Source organism: Watersipora subatra, chromosome 2, assembly GCF_963576615.1.
Source record: "Watersipora subatra chromosome 2, tzWatSuba1.1, whole genome shotgun sequence".
Lineage (NCBI taxonomy): Eukaryota > Metazoa > Bryozoa > Gymnolaemata > Cheilostomatida > Watersiporidae > Watersipora > Watersipora subatra.
In genome coordinates, this window is record NC_088709.1 from 6529222 (window position 1) to 6550856 (window position 21635).

At 36.5% G+C, this 21635-nt stretch overlaps 3 protein-coding genes across 3 annotated transcripts; 2 read left to right on the plus strand and 1 right to left on the minus strand.

The window, feature by feature from the left end:
* Positions 1-903: 903 nt before the first annotated feature.
* LOC137387899 (general transcription factor II-I repeat domain-containing protein 2B-like) lies at positions 904-1946 on the plus strand. Its single transcript, XM_068074411.1, has 2 exons — positions 904-950; positions 1112-1946. Exons 1-2 carry the CDS (start codon positions 904-906, stop codon positions 1944-1946), a joined length of 882 nt encoding a protein of 293 aa, XP_067930512.1.
* Positions 1947-3159: 1213 nt separating this feature from the next.
* Positions 3160-10444, minus strand: LOC137387436 (uncharacterized). The gene is made up of 16 exons (XM_068073860.1): positions 10371-10444; positions 9550-9747; positions 9117-9262; positions 8647-8880; positions 8339-8521; positions 8004-8110; positions 7739-7834; positions 7235-7466; positions 6767-6885; positions 6181-6398; positions 5764-5974; positions 5518-5638; positions 5161-5223; positions 4536-4724; positions 4015-4224; positions 3160-3624 (listed from the first exon to the last, which is right to left on the minus strand). Exons 2-15 carry the CDS (start codon positions 9700-9702, stop codon positions 4020-4022), a joined length of 2277 nt encoding a protein of 758 aa, XP_067929961.1. The 5' UTR covers positions 9703-9747; positions 10371-10444; the 3' UTR covers positions 3160-3624; positions 4015-4019.
* A 260-nt stretch (positions 10445-10704) lies between these two features.
* Positions 10705-21547, plus strand: LOC137388777 (NADH dehydrogenase [ubiquinone] iron-sulfur protein 4, mitochondrial-like). The gene is made up of 5 exons (XM_068075227.1): positions 10705-10834; positions 15973-16096; positions 16390-16565; positions 16906-16979; positions 21306-21547. The coding sequence occupies exons 1-5, from the start codon at positions 10770-10772 to the stop codon at positions 21407-21409; spliced, it is 543 nt and encodes a 180-aa protein (XP_067931328.1). The 5' UTR covers positions 10705-10769; the 3' UTR covers positions 21410-21547.
* The last annotated feature ends 88 nt before the right edge of the window (positions 21548-21635 follow it).

A 21635-nucleotide genomic window follows, 5' to 3' on the forward strand; every position in this document is an offset into this window, starting at 1 on the left:
GCCACAATCTTCAAGTAGTAATCAGATACTTACTACTAATAAACAACTATGTATAAACCTATTTGTGGCATTCTCATCTATCAATAACCTCCACGACATGCGGTTTCCATAAGCAGTTATAGGTATTATCTTTCGCTGTGGTGTTTTATCCGCTATGAAAATTTACCCCACTTATCAAATCCTCACGTTTTCATTGCCCCCAAAATAGACTCTCATTCCTTTCCCCACTCCAGGGTTGGCAGGCCTGCGCTTATTATTAGTACTAATTACCCATTACATAATATTGCTGTTTGTATTTAGTACTTATCATAATAATTTTATGTTTCCAGATTCCACAGTGTTGGTGCCGGTGTTTGTCAATGTAATAAAGAAATGTCAAGTAACTGCATCATCATCGGTAAAGTTCTACGCCAAAAGTTCTAGCAATTTTAAGAGTTCAAACAAAATTGCTATACCATCATTGCAAGTATTAAAAATTCATTTATAGCGCTTGTAGCACTCTAGTAAAAAGTGTGTATTTTTCATGCTAAATGACTATGAGATTATCAAAAAATGAGCATACTCAAAAATCGGAGCATACTGTTGAATTTTACAATCACGCGCCTACGCCGTCACAAGTTGTCAGTGGTTCGGGTTACTTTTACGAACGAATGGGCTCAGGGTTGACATAAAATAAAAATCTTTAGTTTTCCTCGCTTTTGTTAATAACCTTCGGGATTTTTCAAGGGTACATTATATCTAAGTCTATGTCATAGAAGCAACTACGGCTTTAGTTAACCGACGTCACTACCTAATTACCGGGGTGCGAGAGGAAATTAGCACCCCAAAAACTCTCGTGAGAGAAGTCAAGAAAGCGCGATTGTGCCGCGATATATGACATTATCACAACCAGAGCCGTATACTATGCGGCTAAAATTTCTCCAGGAGTCTGATTCTCAGTATGATGATTTGTTAGTACACAACAACGTCAGGCTAGTACCATACTGCTATTTTTGAATTATATTTGACATACTTATTTTCATTACATTATGAAAAGGTAAAAAAGGACAGCAAAGTTGTGAATGTTGTGAATTATTTTTAATATACAATGTACTTTAATGTATATTTGCAGATGGCTGAGTAAGGGTATAGCTTTGCAAAGGGTATGGACTGTAAGACAGCATATTGAGCAGGTTTTTAGTGAGATTGGAGGAGATGCAGCAGAACGATTTTTAGAGATTCTCAGATCGGAGCATTCACTGAGAGACATGGCTTTTCTGACAGACATTTTGGCCTATCTGAATGACCTAAATTTGAAATTGCAGGGTGAAGGTCGTAATGTGGTAGAACTCTGGCAGGCAGTAACATCTTTTAAAGACAAACTCCACTGTTTTTACGAGGACATAAACAGTGATATGAACCACTTTCCAATCATCAGAGAATTTGAGAATGGTCGTGATGATGTCGTGGACCTTACAGCAGCATGCGCTTTTCTCATTGATGTTTCTTCAGAGATGGAGCGTCGCTTTGCTGCCTTTGATAGTATCAATGGCATTATTGAACTGGTTGCGTGCCCATTTCAGGCACATCAGCTTTGGAAAACCCAAGTTGATAACTTTCCTCATGTTCCGAGAGGTGTGGCAGAATTAGAGCTGTGTGATTTAAAGGCAGATATACTGGCTAAAGCTCAATTTGCTGAGCAAACTATTGTAGGGTTCCGAACACAACCTGCTGTCCAGGAGAAGTATCCTATGCTATGCAAAATGGCAGTGCACTTACCTACTTTCTTTGGTACAACCTACTTGTGTGAATCAATGTTTTCAAAGCTGACATTTATAAAAAGTAGGTATCGGAGTGTACTGACAGAGGAACACACTCAAAAGCTCTTATCTGTAGCAGTAACCAAAGATAAACCAGATATTGCAGCAATAGCTGCAAAGCAAACTTGCTTCCATGTGTCTCATTAACATTACATATACTTCTTCTGCACAGTAGATTTTGTTGAGAATAAACCTACATATGTTATTATGTTACACCTTGTTACTTTCATGTTTATGTTCATGTATACTTACACATTACTTAAAATACACATACAATTCATGTATATGTTCATGTTTACTTACACATTACTTAAAATGCACATACATTTCATGTTTATGTTCATGTTTACTTACACATTACTTAAAATGCACATACATTTACATATATACAGCTGTATTCATGCCTGGCCCTCCTGATAAGGCCTGGTTACCTGTTTGGCCCTCCAGCAAAAGTATTTGGGCACCCCTGCCGTATAGCTTCTGAGTCCAGCATCAAGAACCGGAAACAAAAATGCTGTTTCCAAACAAACCCGATCGACATACTGATCTCTAATGGAATATTCTTACCTCGCTCTCAACATCTCACTTTTTTGCATAGATTTTATTTTTTTACAAAAAAGGTAGTTTCTTCTAGAAAATGTTGTCCTCTTTCAAATGGTGTATGATACAACAATCAACTTTAAAGCAACTGCCAATGAGAGTAATATGTGTTGGTTAATGTTGCGGCCTCTCCATTATAACTTTTATAAAAAATAGAGCTCCCATATATGCTTCCGCTGGCCATGGAACTCTGAAACTATACGGCTCTGATCAAAACGAGGAAGTAGCTTTGTTGATATTTGGTACGCTGTCTTCCAAACTTCAGTTCATGATTGAGCAGTTGTTTATAGAAAAATGCAATGTCGCTGCAGATTATGTAAATTTTGGGAACTGATCATCTTTTCCTCAACGCCGAGAACAAAAGTTAATTCAGTTTTTGTGTGTGTACCATTGAATGGAGTGAACTTATACTCTCAGTGAGAGTCTCTCACTTTGGGTGGTAAGCTATAAAAACGCCTTTGGCTTGGCTGATCTAATAAGGAATTATTTACAGTGATGAATAGCACTGCTGCTATACAACTGGTGCAGAATTTTTACATGCCACAACTCACTTACACATCCGCATTTCATCATGTGACTTTTGAAACAGATCAGTTGTAATAGTATGTAACAATATCAAACCAATAATTCTTGATCAAATCAAGTCAGCTGTGATCTACATGTACATAGACAATTCTTGGCACAAATGCAGGCATCAAATCATCAAGAGGCTCAGTTTGATCAAGCTGTCTCAATAAATATAAGTAGGACAATTGGCCAGGCTGTGTCTTTATATCTTTTTACAAATCCCAAAAGCGTTTTAATCCTCACTATTGCTACAGCATAAATTAGAGTTTGACTAACAATGTCTGGTGTTAGCCATTAAAAAGACTCATGTTTGAGCCTCATCCAGGAATCACGTCTGCTTTATGATGTGGTGGATTAGGGGATAAAATGTGAGATAAAGTTTGAAAACACTTACAATGTATATCCAGAATGTTCATTGTATTCTTTCAATAAGTTTTAATATATAAAAACCTTATTTGGAAATACTCAGTAAGATGCTATTCAGACTGTACGAGGATGAAGTCTTACGCCTAACACACCTAAAATAATAAAACAAAATAATGCAAAGGGGTGAGCTTCCATGTCATATATGGGAGATGCTGGAACATTTTCTGATGTAGTAATGGTATCTTCTTGAGCCACTGGCAACTGATCATCATTCAGTGTGTCATAAGATTTACTACAATAATAACAAAAGAAAGTGTTACTAACAGAAAGTATACAAAAGTGTTAACTAACAAATGAGACTTGAGATGTACTCACATGCATCTTATCAACAATAATGAAAAGTAATTCCTAAAACTGATCAATAAAATTGATTAAATGATAAAAGATTTAAGGAGATGGTTTTTTAGATTTATAATATTTTACACCTATGTTCCATTCAAACATGTGGATCGGACAGCTGCGAATAAAAATGCATGGCCTGCTGATATTCTCACAGAGCTTTGGACGTGTAAAGAAGAAACCATTATCATTCATAAGACATCATCATTTATAAATTCTGGTGAGTACAGTTAATTAAAAGCGCAAGTCACAGCCATAGACTATTCTATACCTATAAACATACCGGTATCATTTCTTGGAGTGAGTTTTGCCTAAAGAAATGGTTCTTTCCACACAGAATAATAAACTGTGTGGGGCAGGTTGGTTCTTCTTGGTTTCCTTCCCATAGGCATGTTCAGCAGCCTTCCTACGAGAACCTCCATGTTGGCTCGTTGTTGTGCCGAGTGGCCTTTTTCTTCTGGCCACTGCTGAAGGCTGCACTCCAATTTTAGTCCTGTAATTATTATGATATTTGTTCTTTTTCATGTGAAATATGTTTTTCGTTATGTCTTACATGGTACAAATCTGATGATACTGTGATTAATCACAAAACTTTATCCAGAATATCTGATGAGGAGTGTCTGACACCAGCCAAACTATTAGTCCCAAAACCGCTGGGGGGTGGGCCTAATAGTTAGGCATGTATCAAACGGCTATCAACATTTAATACCATGTGAGGCATGCTTGTACATTAATGTATAACTGACTGACTTGTTATCTAAACTATGGCAATACTACACCCTGCCAATTCACCCTAAAATTCACCTCTTTTGCGTAAAACTGTATCCTTCTCCTAAAGACAATGGTGTGTTCAGGAGAGTGATTTTCTGACTCGCTGTACGGGCCTTCCACCGTTCGATGAAGGTCTCAAAGGCCGGACCATACATAGCCGCCTCATAGTAGTTTTCGAGTTTATCCGACATGTCCTTGTGGAATGCATCAATAGCTGCTTGCCTTTAAAAAACTCAATAATATGTACATGATGTGCATATTATAAACAGTAATATCTCCCAGTGTTATGTAATCTTGTCTTTCAACTATTGAATCATCATTGTTCACACAGAGTATGTACTTCGGCATGAATCATAAAATGTACAATCATTTGAGAAGCAAAAATCATTACTGAATAAACTGAGCAGGAGAGTAAACACACCACTGGAGTAATGAAGCAAGAAGCAGAAGGTGGTAAGTTTGTTGAACAGAGAACATAGGACAAGGGGCTTCTGACATGATTTTATCAAATCAATCACCACAGTGGCAAATAATATACATCAGGTATGTTATGCGATGATGATTGCTGACATGTCATAACAGGCATGTGTGACAAAATAGCTTATAAATGAAAAACATGTATAAATATGATGATCATGTGCCTTGTCTCGTGGCCTACCATTTCTGGCGCTGTAGTTCAGAAACCTTTGGTATCACATCCACTTCTGAATAACTGTTCTCGCTAAAATGATAAAAACAAATGAATTGTTCACAAAATGTAACATATCCAGCTACCTAATGAATTTTAGTGTTTGAGTAATCATGCCCACATATGACCAAACTTTATATTGTATAACACAAGTAGGTTCTAGTTGAAAAAGATTATTTATACTTTCGTACTGCAAGTGGTTCGAATGAATTCTTCGTCTCAAAAAATTCCAATCTTTAGTAATAGTAAGCTTTATGGCTGACTTTTGTTAGTCATACATGACCACTCCATTTTACGAAGCGAAGATGGTTAATACTAGGCCAGTACCTTTTAACAATCTCTTCGTATTCAAGATGTTCTTCTACTTCTCTTTCTGTACTAATCGTTTTATTATTTATACAAGTATTGTGGTGGAGCGGCTCCAACCAGCCTTTCTGTGCTTTCTGACCTGTACAATAGTTTAGAATGTTTTATGAGAGTTCACTGTGAATAGTCAAACTTTACATCTAACAAGGCTAAGCAAACTAGTTGACTTATTATCATTTTAAACAGTAATTAGTCCTATGGTATTACCTGTTGAAAGCCAAAACAAAACCTCCCTTTGGTGCTGGAGTGGCTTATAGTGGTGTGCATTTGTTCCACATTCAAATGCACTCTCCATCACAGCCCACAGGTGCTTACACAGGTTTCCTGTGTTTCCATAAGTGCAGCTACACAAACCTAGATCAGCTTGGACGAGTCTCTTGGTCTTCCCTATGACCACCTCATACTGGTCACCAACCTTCTGCAAAGACCAAGTAAGTTATATATACATAAAAAACCGTAAGGTCATTATTGCAGCAGAACTTACTATACTTGAGGAACGCTTAATGGGAATATCAAGAAATCCGACACAAGACATCTCCCCTGTAACTCAACTTACCCTACTCTAAAATTACGTCCAATAACATAAATTGAACTAATCCACCTCATGTACCACATGCTACTCACATGCTTTATTGTTGCTGATGAAGTTGCAGGTCGTTTCCTTCTGTGTCTAAGCTCTGTCCTGCCATGGGCAATATCAAGAAGTCTGTTACAAATTGAATTCTCAAATTTTGTGATCAGATACTCCGTCAAATGGACACAGTTGAACGCTCTAGCTCGATGAAGAACTGTGTCCTTGAGGAGTCTGAACGCTGCCTCCACAAAATTGTTGGTGTTGTTACCTTAAAGATCGAACATAGATGTTAAGTATAAAATAAATAATTTGGTAGCACAGGCCCACATAAAATCATACAAGAGGCAATATATAATAAAGCTAAAAGGCCATACAATTGGTGCTTAAATGAGTATAAACTAGACAAATGAAAGGACAATAACATTCCATGCGATTTCTTCTCATACATAATATCAATTGCAGACTCATGCCAAGCATTGAACTTTGTGGTATACACTATATGTATGACATGCAATGCAACACCACATTCAATTGACCATAGCCCATGGATACACCTAAAAAGCTAAGAAGGTGAAGAGCAGAAGCAAGGAACAGTGAACAGTGGATTGCATGCAACAAGCTTCTTTTAATAGCCACCTCTTGTGAGACTGCTCTGGCGGAAGCACAAAGCCCAAAGACTTCGCCTGCCATGTAACACGCCAAGATAATTGGCATAATTTGGATATTTTGCCAGACACGAATGGTCACTCTCATAGCTATAAATCATTAAGGAAGTTGTTAATAGCTGCGTTTCAAATCATCAAATATACATTTAAAGTATGCCAGATAAATTACAAAGAATTACACCTAGCCTAACTATTAGTCATCAACCCTCCTGGGGTTTGGGGAATAATAGTTAGGCTAAAATTACACCAAATAAACACTAACATATACATAACAACACCAAGGATTGGTGCTGATATTCTGCTTTTATTATTTTCATTATCCATAACACAGGGTAATCATTGCTGCTCCATTTCTCGCTCCAAAATATCAGTAGGTATTTGAAAATTGCTTTCTGAATAATACAAATATCAAATACATAGCATTATAAATTATACTTACATTTCCATGTATTCAGATTCACTATCGCTGTAGAGAAGCCTACGAAACAGTTCCATGCATGTGTTACGATCTCTCAAGTGGATCCTGTTGTGGCTGTTCCACAGCCATCTCCACACCGCTTGCTGTATGTGGAATGTGCAAAGCAGCACTCGACTTTCTGGAAACACAGTGTTAATGGCCGCATGTTCTGCCTTTGAGTCATCAACCATAAACAACGTTGGTCCAACTAGGCCTAAAATTGTTGAACGATGGGTGTTGATCATACCAAACACGAAGAAGGGCAGAGATGGGTTCCTTGTCATCAAAACACTGATTGCCAAGAGAAGTTTTTATGTGATTTGTGAAATGCATTGTTCTGGGTACTACCAAGTTCACTCATTAACCACTAAACAGAGTGGGGATTTTTTTCACGTGTCTCTCAGCCTACATTGTTTTTTCGAGTACCAACATTCAATGAATTATAGTTTCAGATGAATTATCTTCAAAAAAATAATAATGAAAAACCTCTGTTATAGAAGCCAGAACTGTCAGCAAGCTGTTTGATCTGGTCTAATCCCATGGTGATGGCATCTTCACTTTCACTTGTGGTCAGAAATGCACCTGCAATAAAATCACAATATGTTTAGTTTGGGTTTTTCGATGTTCTAGCATTTCAAAACCTTCATGGCTTTTTGCAACTATAGCATGCATTGTCTTGAACAACAAAAACATCAAATCAGGTTGTTATTAGTGAATGAAGAATTACATTGTATTTAAATTTTATTCATACCTAAAGGGACACCTCCTCCATGGCAATGGGTTAGAAGTAGAAAGAGGCGGGTCTGGTGACCGTCCATTCCACCACTGGCATCTAAAAACACTATCTCTGCAGACTCTCTGCAACAGATTATGTGCCATGTATGTTATTTTCACTGCCAGTTTGAACATAAAGGCGCATTTAAATGATAAATAACAATAAATGACACTGAATGACAATTAATAGAGGAATATAATCAGTGGTTGGGGTCAGTGGTTGGGGTCACTAAATCCTATATCCTATCTAGTAAGTGCATGCTGTACATAGACTATACCTATGTAGAGTCACAGTAATGTTTAGAAGCTGACCTTAAATTGTGTGAGCGCTCCATCAGTGGAGTTATCAGAGAAACAACCATTTGGCCGCTCTCTGTTAGACCTGTCGAAAACTTGACATCCTCATTCTCCAATTTTATTTGTAGAGCCTCTCTCATCTCTGCGGTTGTCTTTTGAAATTCACCATATTTGATTTTTTTCAGTTTGTTATAAAGTCTAAAAAGCAAAATATGAGAATTGCTAGCAATTTGAATGGTTATCAAATAATTTGTAGGTCAGACAATGTACGCGGAGCGTATAAACAATGTTCAACTGGCCTTTCCTTCACACAAATTATATACCTTGAGCAGAACTTGGATGATGGGATGATTGACCTGTCCGCAAGTTTGACAACATCCTCTTCCACAGTCATTTTCAAATGACTTAAAGCTGAGATCGGAGAATGTCCATCAACAAAAAGCTGTTCTAGTGCTCTAGTGGTTTCTTCAGAGACGCGATTCTTTCCATATGAAGCAGCAGAAGCTGTTTGGTGGTTGTGGGCCAAATTGAGCTTAACCACTGCTTCACTAGATCCCCTTGAAACAGAAAATATTTATTTCTATTAACTAATCTGATGAATTCAGTCCAACAGTCGCTTAACAAGTTACAAAATCCTTTTAGAGGCATAGAATCAGGGGTAACAATGTTTTATTTAATTGTTATGTTACCGATTGATTTTGATAACCGATTTTGGTTTGAAATACAGGCATTACCTCAAAATGTATAAATCCTAAAGCAATTGATAAGAGAGACTCGCTATATTCTAACTTACATGTTTCCCTTTGACTTTAAATTTATTGTGAGCGTGGCTGGACATCCAGTGTTTTTTATGTTGGAATATTTTCGCTTCCTCTTCTGCTTATTTTTGCAGCTATGCTTGTTTTGATACTGTGTTTGATGCTGACAAACAGCTCTAAGCTGAAAAAGGTACGTAATATATTAGATCCACAGAGTACAAACATGACAGTGTATACTATACTTGCACCAATCCAATGCCCTTGAGGTTCTTCTTTCACAACTGTATAGTGTGTCGGACTCGGGTCTTGTGCCCGACTTGTGTCTTTCGAGTGTGGTGAGGTTAGAAAACGATTGAATCTGTTTTTGAGTCACAACCAGCGATTCTGGTTATACATTGCAGGCTGGTGATAAACCTGGTTTAACAACACTAGAGTATTTTCATTCCTATTATACTTGTGATAACTTACACGAAACAGGAGTCTTTCTGTAGGCTTCCTGATTTCCTTTGTGCGCCATCTGTTGTTTGCCTGAAACGAGGCCTTCCAAGCCAAGATATCGGATTTTGATTTTAGTTCCTTCACAGAGAAGACAAAGGTCGTCTTGGAGGTTATTCGGACCATCTCGTGCTTTAGAAGGTGGTAGGCAAAACCTTCAGGTAGGATATTCTAAGAACAAAAAGTATCATCAAATACCTTCATTGGTGAACACATCACAATCATACTCAGACCATGATTGATAGCAAAGATAAACTGTATAGTTGCTTCGTCATTAGTAGTTTGACCAATGTAGTGAGTAGCTGGCGGCAAATGCCCACCAACCTCCCCCAAAATAATGTAATGGGGCAAATGAAATGCATGAATTTTGGGAGATTTTGACAACCAGGTGTCATATTAAAGCGAAGTACTTCTAAAAGATGAGCTCATTTATGAAGCGCCTCATATAATTTGGACAGAGTAGGCTTGACTTAAAAGACTGATTCATAATATATGCTTGGCAGGCATGATATTTATTCTGTGAAGCAATTGTATGAGAAAAGGTTTTCTTTGGCTTGTCTTTGGTATGAGCAAGCAAAATCGAGTTCAGTATTCAGTTAGATAACACAAAGTGCAAGTAGAGCAAGTAGTTCGTGATTGATTTTGTTACAATGTAGTTATATACAAAATTAAAAATCAAATTATTTTATCTCTGCTCTACTCTTCCCCTAACTTAACTGAAGATAAAAGAACTGACAGACAGACCACACAGGACAGTCTCTTGAGTCTTGTTTTCAGTTCATGTCATGCCTTACTTTACAAATGCTGTCCCATTCTGATACTTCCACTTCTTGGTGACTGGCTGCTGGTTTTTCACAATGATATGTGTGGTCAGTGCTCATGGTATGATAGGTGTCTGATTCAAGCTTGCTGAAAGAATCTTTTCTCCAAGATAGCGAAGATGCAAGTTTAGTGTACGAGTTTAGAACGTGTAGTTTAGAACGCGATAACGAGCGAGAGGAAATTAGCTACGAAATTAGAATAAGTACGCTCGGCGTACTTGGCGCTCGCGGGTAAACCCAACAACCCATTATTCCTACCTCCCGCGCGCGTTCTCATTTGGGGTGCTAATTTCCTCTCGCTACCGGGGTATTTTCTATGAAGTTTGCTAGTTGAGGGTTTCGTCTCGCATCATTACGAGTTGTTGATGTAAAATGGCATTGGCGAGAAGTTTTTCAAAGTTTTGTAATAAATCCTACTGCGTAGGCATTGCTGCAAGGTAAACACCATTTAAATTATTATTGTGATAAAGTCGGATTGTTCGAACAAAACAACAAAAATATGAGTTTTCAATTGATAAGACGAGTTTGTACGAGGGCATGTCCTTTTTGAATAATCAGTGAGCAGGCTTAGCTCATCAGGACTGCATTCGAGAGTGAAATGGTTTGGAAACTGATAGGAACAAGTTTTCAACTGGTTCATATTGCGAATGAAGCCATGCGTATAAATGATTACAGGTGTTATGTTTTCACACGAACTACTGAGTTCATTTTATTCTTTAGCTATGCTAACGCTTCATATGTTGCTTGTTGGCTATTGATCGCATGTGTGCATCAAAGTTGTGTATACTGATCATTATTGCCAATATTACGCATTGCCAATTATATCAGCAAACTTAATTGAATAAGCTAAAGCATTAATGATATAAAAAGCCTGTGTGATAATTGTAATATATAGTAATTTCATTTGCAGTCACAACATATTTTTATGAAGCTCTTCTTTTGCCAAAAGCTAAGAATTATAACTGGTTGGCTGAGGTAATCATATGCATTTAGTCTATAACTCAACGCCCATTGCAAAGACATTGCTTCAGCACTAAAATGTAGGCTACACTGTAAATTAACTTTTTCGATGATCTACTAACAATAGTTCCAATGCATTTACCTTGATCACAGCCTTGTGATTGTTTTAGCTTACGTTTGTACACACTAAGTGATTGTCTCTGACAATCTATCATGCTTAAGAGTTGAAAGTGCAAAATCTAAGAGAAGGCGAGGTATTAGCTTTTCTAAAAATTTTAATGGTTAATGTTTCTGCATATAAATGTATTTGTATGAATTTATATGCATAGTCGTTATCAATCAATAATTTTGTGCATACGTGTTTACTTCTATAAGCTGCTCATGGTTTCATCATGATTTAGTATGACAACCAAAGTTTATTCATAGTGTTTTAAACTTGATGTTTTACATCATCAGTTGGTTTTGAGTTGAACATGTGATGACACTTGAAAATCTTAATTGCTTACACTTGTAGTTTGATTGTATAGCTATATACATACTTATATAGTTAGACATTCTAATCTTATTCTTTTAGGAAATTTTAACAGAAAATAGTTTCAGTAAGATAAGCAGGTTGCTCTTTACAAGTTAGGAATTTAACTTATTTCTATAAACAATGAATAATAATGTAATAATAAATAAATGTTTCTGTAAACAATTTAACCAGTGAACGGAGAAGCTACAAAATATATATACATGTGTCCAGTGAAAGGAGAAGCTACAAAATATATATACATGTGTAGTCAGGTGGAAACTGAAATCAATGTTACTTTGTGCTACAAGTTATTTTGCAAAGCAGCAGTCATCAGGTGCTATAATTAACCTTTTTAGCACAAGACCTGTTTGAATGCAATGAACAATTGGTAGTTGACAGAATTCAATTTAGGATGAAAGCCTTTTTGCATATTCACACTTGCGTTTTAATAAGTGCAAGTCATTACCAACGAGGTTTTAAATTTAATTTTTGCTTTTTGCTAGCATTTGCTGCGAAAGTAAGTTAAACGTAAAGAATCTAGTTGATGGTGAATCCTCTCTCCTGCATATTCTTTTCCTACAGTTAGATGTTTTTAACCTCTATTTTGAATTATCATGTCTAGTTTTTTTTTTCATGTAATCTAGAGTTCATTCATCAGAATTGCTAACCTGTGCTTAAATTTTCAAGTCATCTGATTTTTTTCAGGTTTGTACATAAACTTATAGAGCATAATAATTTCCACATTAGGTACTCACTTTTATAATTGTCTCCTCGCGCTTCAACGGTGTTGTAATCTCACAAGTATATCTGCAAGTCGTATCTGTATCTGCATGGGAATATTGGGAATCACATGCCGTTATTATTATTAGTACATTCGGCAGTCTCATGCACTGGGAGAGATTGTCATGAGTATTCAGTATGTTCATAATTATCTTTTTTGCTACAAAGTAATTTCTTTATTGAGTCATAATTATAATATCATAATGTTCGACAAAACTGAATATTTGTCAGGGGGCGCGCATAAATAGTCATAACTTTTGAACCACGCACTCTATAAAAAGTATTTTTATATCACCTTAATCATAAAATTTTACATTTTTTGATGTCTTGAAAATGCGTAGCAGAATAATAAAACAAACACTTATTTGGCCACTTTTCAAAAAACTGAGTATGTCCGAGTCGGACGATTTATCAATATTATCACAGTTTAGGGCATCATTATTACTGATAAACTATAAATAATAACTTTTAATAGTATTATTGTTCAATAACAATCACCCAAAGTCCATAGGCCTAAAATTAGTAAAATATTCATAGCTACAATGCGTCTAGCGCGACTGGTCATTTCTAACAATTAATTTGGATAAAAAATAAGATTTTGCAAAGCGAAATCTCACTCAGGTTGTTAGCATATTTTTTATTGGCTCAATGCTTGCAGATAACTTTCATTGAAGTTCAGATATGATAGGTTGGTGTAGTAGTTGGAGTGCCGGATTGTAAATCGGAGTACAGTGCACCTTCAGGATACGATATGATGCAAACCCTGTTCCAAGGTTTGCATCGTATGGTGAAAAATCATACGTAGTGGTATAGAAACCATAGTAAATATAAAATGCAAACATTCCCTGGTAAAAACCCTCAAGATTTTCTATAATTGCTGTACATAATAAAATTTAGTAATAAAATAGTATGTTAACCTTAGTAACTATAATTACGTATAGTAACTTTATTGTAGTTAATGTATTTAATGATTATGATCTGCAATAAAATGTAACATCATAATGTACCGTATGAAGCAAGTATGGTAGGAAGTTTTTACCTTCAAGACAGACGTACGTGAAACATAAACTCTGAATTCACCTCAAATAAGTTTAGCTTACTAAACACACTCATTTGAAGCTAAGTTTTAGTATGTATTTTTAACTATTTTACTGAATTTCAACTTTTTATCACTTAAATTTTACCACTTACCACTTATCAGTTTCTGTTTTTGCTGTCACCATAACCTTTAGCGAACCTGTTTAAAACCTTGTTCAAAATAATTCGGCAAGAAAGCTCGAACGATGCCGTTTTCGTAATGAAATTATTTTTGTTACCAGGTTAAAGAAAGTTGTCTGACCACTGACCCGTTTTTTGGAAGGGATCGCAACTCCAACTTTGCTACTAGTTTTTAAAGGGAAAATATTTCCATTTTATACACAAAAATTGCTGAACTGGGAGAACACGGTTATCATGTCTCTTTCAGGCATTGTGAAAATATTTTCAGTGAACAGCATTTCGGTATCTATGTTATTTTGACATACGTGATAAGCACACTGACTGCCAAATTTGAACTTGGGCGAAAATTTTGTCGAATTCGTTCAGTTAAATAAGATTTGTAAGGTGAAGAGAAAAAATCATCATGTTCCACTTCATAAAGTGAAAAAATCATATATCGGGGTGATCGAATCCTGAGGGTGCGCTGTACCCGAGTTAAATTCTCATGAGAGGCAATTTTATTCCGTACGCTCTTGGCATGGCTTTGGACAGACGGACGGCGGACACTGTTCTTACTATAGTATAAACTAGCTGGATGCCCGGCGTTGCACAGGTAATAAAAAGTTCTTGTACAGAAAATTTACTTCATATCAGGAGGAAAATTTTGTACAGGGCAAATAAATTAAAAAAAATAAAACAACTATAAAAAGATTTAGATGTAACTGTGAAATAATTAGCAAGTGATAGCTAAATTGAGTGTTTCCTTCTGATTACAACAAAAACTGATTTAGTAATGATACAATTAATACAAACTGATAAAACTAAATAAAAATCCTGAATATGTAAAATTAATAATAACAATTCTTGCATAGAAGTGTGTGTGTATAAAAAAGGTTACTGTTTCTCCAGAAGCTATCCATCAAAACTTTGAATGCGAAGATACGGAGACAATATAATTGCCCATGTGAGAAGAATTGGCTTTGACCCCACATATAGTAATCAAACCTAACAAAAAATATTTCTTAACAGGGTCATCGTAACGCGTGGCCGCATCGGTAAAATAATCAGATGCGCTATAGCTGGATGCACCTACAGATGACATACGACCAACTTTGAGAAATATATATATAGATTCATACTAGTACCAGAAGTTTTGGCAGAAAGTGCCGAAACAATATATCGGCCCTGTGAGCTATCGATATCATCCAGTATCAAAACTTTGGAGTTATGCTCTCTCGATATAGATTATGGTGACGTTTCACCAAAAACAAAAATACAACGGAAATGTACTGATATTGAGTCATGAAAGCCGGTGATAACCGATATTGGTTTGGCCAATTAAACACAGATATTTATCGTCTTGACATGATATCAAAAATGTGGATATACCCGATTACAGAATCGACCTACAAAACGCCCCAAAATGAAATCGTCCCATACAAAGTTGACACCTATCGTGCAATATCGTTTTATCGTTTCTTAACACGTGTTAAGGTTTCTTCTTGCCTGTAATATTATTTTACATAACCCATAGCGGTATACTAAATATTGTTGTCTATTATGGTCATTGCATAATCCGCTCCACTATGGCTACTATGATTTGACAAGTATAGGTATAAAGTCTCTCATATGGTCTTTATTACACTCTCCTAATCTGTGCTGCCTCTTCTTCAGCAGCATTGTTACCCTCTCCTGTCGAAACCTATTTACTACCAGCTTGAAGAAATTAACTCCTTTTATAATTGTATCTTTTCAGAATTTTAGCATTTTTTCGTGGTTCTAGCATGTTTTACAAAGATTTGTGTTGTTGACATATCGGAGCGTTTATGCTTAAAAAGCATGTCTGAGTTCGCACAACCCACAGTAACCAATACTGTTGTTACTATATGCAGCATTGCTGAGTAGCAGAATATTACGCTGCCATTAGGCTCTCTTGCTAAACAGGAAGTTCACAATGCTTTATCATTTAAAAAAAACCTTACATAGGCTCTAACAGTTCTGACTGAATTCATGGTATAATAAAGTAGAGTTGTCACCCATTGGGAGTTGTCACCCATAAAGGATAAGTAACTTCAATTTTTCTAAACTCCTTTAAATATTTTTCGGTATGGATGGTTTTTGCAGGCCATTATCAACATCTCTGAGGCTTCACAAAAAGAACATCGATGATGTGAACAATAATGCAGGTTTATCACTTTGGGAGAAGGTTCCAGAAGCTGACCTCACTACTATAACTGTTGACGAGCCAGTAGGTTTACTCTGAAGCGCATGTATTTGTAGCTGCCTGTTCATGTTAGAGCTTTGTTAAGCTGTGTTTTTGTTCATTTTTTTATTTTGTTTGGCAAAGAGCGCCTGCCTGAAGCTGTCTAAACCAGTTCATACTAATAGCAAATGGTCTTGTTTTTGGCATTGTTATGGTATAGAAGTATGGATAATGGAATAAAAGGGTTGACATTGCTGAACGAGAATAGTGGGAATGGGCCAACCTTATAGCATCTGTTGATAATTTTTTTCCTTTTATCATCAATCACTCAACTGTAGATGTCTGTGAAGCAGTTGTCTGGAGTGCCAGAGGAACATATTAGTAAGAGGCATGTTCGAATATTCATGCCAGCACGGACAGCTGCGCAGTCTGGTACCAACCAGATACACAAGTGGAAGATAGAGTTTGATGTAAGGGAGAGATGGGAGAATCAGTTGATGGGCTGGGCATCGACGTGAGTAAATAAGAGTGATATGACGTTAAGAGGTGTCTGGGAAGGCCAGCAGTTGCAAAATATGTGTCATCATGTAGGGTTCATGAGAGACCTGTTGAGAGATGTCAAACAGAGTGTGAAGGCGCAAAGTCAGACCACACTAGCATAGCCATATTTGGACTTCCAAATCAATTTACTTTTAACTCGCATTGGCTTGACAGCAGGTCCAGGCCTGTGTGTTGGAACACACTTTGCTACTGTCTGTGAAAGCACCATTTATTCTAGAACAAAATTATTTCAAATGTTAAAATTCTACAATACAGTGATGTAAAATACAAGCCCTAATGTGTCCGTGTTGTAGAGGTGACCCCCTCTCTAATATGAGTGTGGATTTTCCAAGTCCTGAATCAGCGGCAGCATTCTGTGAGAAGAATGGTAAGTATAAACATCACATAGTGACTAATTACCAGTATCAGCTGTAGGGCACTTAATGACCTCGCTAAAGTGACAATCTCTTGCTGCTTGTGGATTGGTTTAATATGGGCATTGTTGTCATAACAACTCAGATTTTCTCGTTTTATATAGAGTGTGGTACAGTCTACATATGAAAAGTGTGCGGTAAAGTCTATATACATATGTAAAGAGTGCAATACAGTCTATATAAATCTCAAAGTCTGTGTTTAATTCAATATGACAAGCTATAGTTATTAAAATATTGGAATGAAGAATTTGTATTGCAGAAGATTTGATCTCGTAACCTCCCATTCATCTGGCAAATGCCTTACTAATTTAGCTACGCGAGATTGATGGATTTATTGGGAGATATACGTCACTGTGGGTGAAAATACGCTACCGTTCTCCGTTACAGCGCAACATTATTTTATGCTTGTTCTTTCGTGAGAGCAAGTAGACTTACTCTTATTAGTAAGCTTACTCAAATTAGCCATTGGCAATGTGCCAGGCTAATAGCAAGGGGTAGGCAACTACATTACCTCTCATTGTTTATAAGCTGATTTTAATACCCGGGCAATGGCGGGCATTCCACTAGTCTATATACATACCATACTTTTCGGACTATAAACCGCACCCCTATATAAGCCGCATCTGCTTTATTTTCCAAAAATCGATAATAAAACAATACATAAGCCGCACCATTGTATAGACCGTAGAACTCAGGACGGTGCTTTTTAACGCAGTAGCAACTTTGCTGTTTAAAACGGAACAGTGCCTAACGGCACTGTTTCGTATTAACTGACGCTTCTTAACCTAGTGCCTAACAGAACAGTATCATTAGGCATTGTTTCGTATTTTCTTTCACCCCTAGAGGCGCACTAACCGGAGATTCTGGTTAATGCGCCCTAGCGGTGAAAGAAAAAGCTACAGAATAGCCGCACCTTATATAAGCCGCATGGCTCAAATCGTTAGAAAAAAGTAGCGGCTAATAGTCGAAAAGTATGGTATGTAAAAAGTGCAATACAATCTATATACGTATGTGAAGAGTGGTACATTCTCTATATGTTATTTAAAATTTATTGTCAACTTGTAAGAATCTAGATTCTTACTACTTGCTTATGTTGTAGTAAATATTGTATGCGCATCACTAAAGCCTGATTCCCATATCGATTGCGAGACTTCGGCGGTAAATTGCGCAGCAAAACGCTTGCAACGCTAGGCTCGGCGGCATCTGTTCACATATAAGCTGCATCGCTAAACATAATCACGGAAACAAATAAAATGTTCGCTCCCCATGCCATTTCTATAATGGTGACCTTCACTTGTACAGTGCATTACTCGAAGGTTTTGCCTGCGGCCTTTTGCGAAATTTGAACAGCACTAAACTATTGCGATGCCGCTGGCAACTACCGGCGGTACCCGGCGCGTAGGTTCCCATTTCGCCGCTAATAGCCTGCGGTGCTGTCACCGCAGGCTGTTTTGTTTAAATGCCTGTTCAGGTTTTGGAAGGTACAATAGTATAAAAAAGAACAGATGGTGTAGGGCTATTATAGTGTTAAGCTTGGTCATGAAATGCATAATATTTTATTAAATCTTAAGCTAGTTAGTAACTTGAATCTTACTTTTCCAGTAAGATATGAGTTGACTAGTGTATAGTAAGATATGAGTTGACTAGTGTATAGTATGATATGAGTTGACTAGTGTATAGTAAGATATGAGTTGACTAGTGTATAGTATGATATGAGTTGACTAGTGTATAGTATGATATGAGTTGACTAGTGTATAGTAAGATATGAGTTGACTAGTGTATAGTATGATATGAGTTGACTAGTGTATAGTATGATATGAGTTGACTAGTGTATAGTATGATATGAGTTGACTAGCGTATAGTAAGATATGAGTTGACTAGTGTATAGTATGATATGAGTTGACTAGTGTATAGTAAGATATGAGTTGACTAGTGTATAGTAAGATATGAGTTGACTAGTGTATAGTAAGATATGAGTTGACTAGTGTATAGTAAGATATGAGTTGACTAGTGTATAGTAAGATATGAGTTGACTAGTGTATAGTATGATATGAGTTGACTAGTGTATAGTAAGATATGAGTTGACTAGCGTATAGTAAGATATGAGTTGACTAGTGTATAGTATGATATGAGTTGACTAGTGTATAGTAAGATATGAGTTGACTAGTGTATAGTATGATATGAGTTGACTAGTGAATAGTAAGATATGAGTTGACTAGTGTATAGTAAGATATGAGTTGACTAGTGTATAGTATGATATGAGTTGACTAGTGTATAGTATGATATGAGTTGACTAGTGAATAGTAAGATATGAGTTGACTAGTGTATAGTATGATATGAGTTGACTAGTGTATAGTAAGATATGAGTTGACTAGTGTATAGTAAGATATGAGTTGACTAGTGTATAGTATGATATGAGTTGACTAGTGTATAGTAAGATATGAGTTGACTAGTGTATAGTATGATATGAGTTGACTAGTGTATAGTAAGATATGAGTTGACTAGTGTATAGTATGATATGAGTTGACTAGTGTATAGTATGATATGAGTTGACTAGTGTATAGTATGATATGAGTTGACTAGTGTATAGTAAGATATGAGTTGACTAGTGTATAGTATGATATGAGTTGACTAGTGTATAGTAAGATATGAGTTGACTAGTGTATAGTATGATATGAGTTGACTAGTGTATAGTATGATATGAGTTGACTAGTGTATAGTATGATATGAGTTGACTAGTGAATAGTAAGATATGAGTTGACTAGTGTATAGTAAGATATGAGTTGACTAGTGTATAGTATGATATGAGTTGACTAGTGTATAGTATGATATGAGTTGACTAGTGAATAGTAAGATATGAGTTGACTAGTGTATAGTATGATATGAGTTGACTAGTGTATAGTAAGATATGAGTTGACTAGTGTATAGTAAGATATGAGTTGACTAGTGTATAGTATGATATGAGTTGACTAGTGTATAGTAAGATATGAGTTGACTAGTGTATAGTATGATATGAGTTGACTAGTGTATAGTAAGATATGAGTTGACTAGTGTATAGTATGATATGAGTTGACTAGTGTATAGTAAGATATGAGTTGACTAGTGTATAGTATGATATGAGTTGACTAGTGTATAGTAAGATATGAGTTGACTAGTGTATAGTATGATATGAGTTGACTAGTGTATAGTATGATATGAGTTGACTAGTGTATAGTATGATATGAGTTGACTAGTGAATAGTAAGATATGAGTTGACTAGCGTATAGTAAGATATGAGTTGACTAGCGTACAGTAAAACTAGCATTAGCCATGCTGTCTTGGTGAGCTATCCTGGGAAATGCTGAAATTTGTATCTTTAATTTTATTACTTGTGACATTCTAAAGTCTTCCATATTTTATTCATCCTTCAGAATTGCCACAAAGCTGAGTGACCTTCTTTAACAATAGTGTATCACTATATTTCCATGATGCACAGTGCTTCGGAGTTGCGCTATCTCCGAATCATGGAACCGGCGTCTTCGCACTGAAGTCACTGCGCACTGATCAGTGCGAAGCCAGTGCAAATTCGCATCAAGGAAACAGCGATTGCGCAGTGGCTGCGCCTAGCTTTCATGCCGTGGAGACGGATTCTTCGAGAGCCATAAACTAGTACAAAGGTTATCCCGCTAATCTTGTTTTTTTTTCTATTCTTCCAATCATCTTTCACCTAAATTTAATTATGGTCTGCACCCACGAGGATGATGAGGGGATTACTTTCCTAGACTTTGTTATCGATGCCAACACTTTTCGAAAAAAAGGTGACAAGTCCTAAATTAACTTTTAAATAATATATTACTTAAAAATACTTGTTAAAAATATATTGCTTCGTAAAATTTGTGTTAAGGTTTGTAAAACCTTGTGAATGTGTATTGTAAATAAAAGTATAATGACGACAGAAGCATAAAAAGACCGTTTCTGACGTTCGGTATCCGTGATCGATTCTATTTCTCCATCAGGCAATTCGATTTAAACAATTTCTCTTATCTGGCTAATTTGCTGAAAACCACTGCGCAGCATGGAAACGTACAATCCCCTCGACTTCGGAGGGGCTGCATCGCAGTACTGCGCACCATGGAAACATAAGTGTATGTTACTGGAGTCTTACAAACTCATAGCGTAGGATGTGACCTGATACAAAATCAATCTCAGGTCCATATCTTTCTAGTTCCAGGTTATAAATGTATGGCTCCGTGTTAGGGAGTGTAACCATGGTATAATAAGCTGTGGTTTTCTCTTCATAGGTTGGGGGTACCACATAGAGCAGCCGGCTACTAAATATGTTAGACCCAAATCCTATGGAGCCAATTTCTCATGGAATAAAAGAACGAGACGTACAGCTAAGTGATGAAGTAGCACTTATTAATACATTTTACCTAGTGGCTATGCCTTATCCATATTTTTATATCCACTCCTAGTAGATGACTGATGTTTTCGTGGAATAAAAACTCAATTTGCACCTTGCTAATTGGTGTACTCTCCCAAATCACCGCAGGCAATTCATTCCTTCACACGAGGCACCACTGTTGACTTTATGGATGTTAGTTATAAAGGCTAGTGTCGCTACTAATTAT

Bases quoted from the DNA above. Each gene is read 5' to 3' on its own strand.
- LOC137388777 (XM_068075227.1), top strand. From the start codon at position 10,770: ATGGCATTGGCGAGAAGTTTTTCAAAGTTTTGTAATAAATCCTACTGC. The intron at 16,566-16,905 runs GTGAGTAAATAA...TCCGTGTTGTAG, and splicing joins TTGATGGGCTGGGCATCGAC to AGGTGACCCCCTCTCTAATA. The intron at 16,980-21,305 runs GTAAGTATAAAC...TTCTCTTCATAG, and splicing joins AGCATTCTGTGAGAAGAATG to GTTGGGGGTACCACATAGAG.
- LOC137387899 (XM_068074411.1), top strand. From the start codon at position 904: ATGCGGCTAAAATTTCTCCAGGAGTCTGATTCTCAGTATGATGATTT. The intron at 951-1,111 runs GTTAGTACACAA...GTATATTTGCAG, and splicing joins GATTCTCAGTATGATGATTT to ATGGCTGAGTAAGGGTATAG.
- LOC137387436 (XM_068073860.1), bottom strand. From the start codon at position 9,702: ATGGTCCGAATAACCTCCAAGACGACCTTTGTCTTCTCTGTGAAGGAA. The intron at 7,835-8,003 runs GTATGAATAAAA...ATTTTATTGCAG, and splicing joins TGGAGGAGGTGTCCCTTTAG to GTGCATTTCTGACCACAAGT. The intron at 6,886-7,234 runs GTAAGTATAATT...AATGATTTATAG, and splicing joins GAATCTGAATACATGGAAAT to CTATGAGAGTGACCATTCGT.